Source organism: Mesitornis unicolor, unplaced genomic scaffold (genome assembly GCF_000695765.1).
Source record: "Mesitornis unicolor isolate BGI_N332 unplaced genomic scaffold, ASM69576v1 scaffold14394, whole genome shotgun sequence".
NCBI lineage: Eukaryota > Metazoa > Chordata > Aves > Mesitornithiformes > Mesitornithidae > Mesitornis > Mesitornis unicolor.
The window spans coordinates 44762-47787 of record NW_010178172.1 but is presented as its reverse complement, the minus strand read 5'-3'; the positions used below and the strand labels follow the sequence as shown (position 1 = coordinate 47787).

Sequence of the window (3026 nt, the reverse complement as noted above, 5' to 3'; positions counted from 1 at the left end):
GAGTGCGGACCCCGCGCGCGCCCGCCGAGGTTCAGGCCGCCTCAACATCGGCAGGCAGCAGATAGGAGCCGCCGAGGGTCAAACTTCCTGCGGGCTGGGGAGCTGCCGGCGCCCCCTAGTGCCGCGCCGCGGGGCAGCCATTACCGGGGCTCAGGGAGGGCCGCTCGGTTCCTTCTCTTCCGCGGTGGTCAGGGGCCCTCTCTGGCCCTCCGGCTTGCTTACGGCCTGTCTCTGCCTCATCCCTGCCTCGGAGCGTGGCACTGCGAGGCCCGGAGGTGCCCCGGCCGGTCCGCGTCCCCGTGTGCTCCCGTGGAGGGACTGGGGCAGCCAGGGTATCACACTGGGTACTCATGGGGCAAAGGCACGAAGAGGGACACAAGCCTGGCCATGCTTGGGTGAAGGAGCTCAGATTTGTTCCTGGTGGCCTCCTCCCTCACACCACACACGACTTTTGGTCTGGCTTTCGGAAGCAACAAGTGCTTTTTTCACACATTCATGATTAACACAACTTCTGTGTCCCTGTGGGCCATCCTCCCTGGGGACCAGGCAGTTCTAGGCCTGTGGGGTATCCAGGTACCACTGCACTGCACATGAAGGGGTGGAATCTGCGCAACTGCAACAGTCTGGGAAAAGCTGCCTGCAGCTCATCACCAATTGCATCTCCCAGCATGAGGAAAGCAGCTTTTTGCTACACAGTCTTGGCTTGAATAAGGCTCCTCATTGAAAAGTGAGAGGTTTGGGGATGGCTTGGGTCTGGGCACTATGCCAGGCACATGGGGCTTTGCGTAGGAGTGATTTGGGGCTCACAAAAGCAGCAAAACAGAGTGGGACATGGCATCACAGCCTTTGTTTCTCCCCTCCTGGAGGTTGCTTGGGAGGCCTGAGCCTGGTTTCCATTCAGGCTTGACAAACACCTAAGCATAGCTGGGCAGGCACAGCCCTCTGCAAAACTGTTGTTTAGATTTGCATGCTAATAAAGTATTGAAGAAGAGAGAAGGATAAAGAAAGAAGGCAAGACAACATACCAACATGAAGTAAAAAGGCAAGACAACATACCAACATGAAGTAAAAATTATAGTATCTGTAACTGTTTCAACATTGATGAAGATGTTGTAGAATTAAACTTTTAAGATTTCCACAGAAATATTCAAGGAGTTAAGTGTATCTAACTTGGCTAAGCAATGCTAAACAGGGGACATGACAGACACAAGGATTTGAAAAGACAGAGGAGGACAGGGACTATCAAAGGCAGTAGTAGTGCCACTTGATCTCTCTTCTTGGACTGCTTTTGCATCTTTGTTAAGATTTCTGTTAAGAGTTTAGTTAAGACACTGCTAAGATTTTAGCTCCCGTTGTACTCAGGACAGTTCCCTGTCTGATGTGATTCTGGAGGAGGCTCACTTCATACTTAGTGCATTGTGTTCAGAAGGAAGGACCATTACAGTGGAAACAGATTAGCAGGCACGCCTGCTCTAGCAGTGTTTTGACAATGTACTTCTTTTGAGAGACTGCAGCACCTTTCTTGAAGTGTATAGACAAGATTGTATTCCAAGAGAGGCATTAATCTTAAATACATTTTTGCACGAGTTAAACTCCAGAATAAATAATGTCAAGCATGTGCCGTATGTTCTCTTCCATTGTGCAGCTCAACCATTCCATCAGCTTTCTTTGCCTCTCCACATCCCCCCTCACCCCCAACCAAGATGAGTGTCCTTGCCAGAGCTCAAGTTACACATTTCAGCAGAAATTCAGAGTCACATTATTGGTTTGAAGTTCATGCTTAACAAATGGTGTCTCTTCTCCTTTAGTGTTTGTAGTGGACATCGGTAGAAATCAACACGTATCCCTGTGGGGAGAAGAACAGTCACTGAAGTGCTATGAATTACAAAATTAAGGTGGTTTTTTGTTTGTTTGCTTGTTTTTCTAATTTCAACTCTATCCTGGTGTCAAAGGCCAGAAAAATCTGAGAACAGCTGAGTCTTGGAAGTAACAAGTTTTACTAAACTCTGTCCTCTGAACTTTGTAACAGAGCCTCATCTTTCCCTGACTGCTGTCCCTTTGCACCATGCTGACAACAGAAGGGACATTGAAAGATCATAAGCCTACACAGAGAATTTCATCTGAGGTTTGGGGCAACTAGGCAATCATCACAAGGTGGGATTATTTTTTCACCTGATTTAAGCCACTTAAGAATTAGCCATCTAATCTAAATTTATCCTTGAGGCTTCCTCCATTGTCAGCACATATAGAGCAATGAAACTGCAGAGGGCAGCCCATCACACTAATATGGTTATCTATGAAAAGCAGGAATTCTTCCTATTGACCATGGCCAATAGACTGGGCTGGAAGTGGGGACTTTAAGACTAGCTTTTAAATAGGAATCCCATTCATGTTGCTAGTGTATAGCAATTCTCCTGTGTCCTCTGTCATTCCTATTTACTGATGAGGAGGCCGATTAGAGGAAGTGGGATAGGGAATGGGCCCCACAGAACCACAAAACCCTTTGTTCCGTTAGCCTGTAAGGTTGTTGGCAATTAGTGCCACTGAAAGCAGTCTCCAAGCAATTTTGTCTTGTAGGGACTGCATAGCTGCCTGCTGCCAGGCATGTGGGATTCAAAGAAAGATTAAAAACAACCTTGGCATTTCCTTTCCCAAGCTGTGCTTTGTACTTAACCACAGAGAAGGATTCAAGACTGTCTGCGAAGCTGAAAATAGCTGAGAAGTTGGTATACAAATGGGGAATGTGACAGGCTTACCCATTTTCTGAGACTTCATTTGTTGGCAATGCCCTTATACCAATTGCTTGTCTAGCAACATTCTGCATGTTCAAACTAAGGGCTAGAGTGTGTTGTGAGAGGCACAGAATATGATGTAATTTGGAGAAGAATAACCAGAAGGCAAAGAATGTTTTCTGAGAGCTCACTAACTACTTTGGGCTAATAGCTTCAGTCATTATCACCAATTATTAACAAAATCCAGTCATCCTAGGTACACAAAATTGAATTCCCCTCCCTCTCATATTTTAA

The 3026-nt window shown here is 46.7% G+C and overlaps 2 protein-coding genes across 2 annotated transcripts in view; both read right to left on the bottom strand.

Moving 5' to 3' along the window:
• The window catches only part of RTCB (RNA 2',3'-cyclic phosphate and 5'-OH ligase), an 11464-nt gene extending 11224 nt beyond the window's left edge, over positions 1 to 240 (bottom strand). The window contains exon 1 of the mRNA XM_010182365.1: positions 223 to 240. Coding sequence (XP_010180667.1) covers positions 223 to 240 — 18 coding nt within the window. The remainder of the gene's footprint in view (positions 1 to 222) is intronic.
• Positions 241 to 1804: 1564 nt separating this feature from the next.
• LOC104538968 (BPI fold-containing family C protein-like) overlaps positions 1805 to 3026 on the bottom strand; it is a 14386-nt gene continuing 13164 nt past the window's right edge. The window contains exon 15 of the mRNA XM_010182362.1: positions 1805 to 1846. Within this exon, the coding sequence (XP_010180664.1) occupies positions 1805 to 1846 (42 nt within the window). The remainder of the gene's footprint in view (positions 1847 to 3026) is intronic.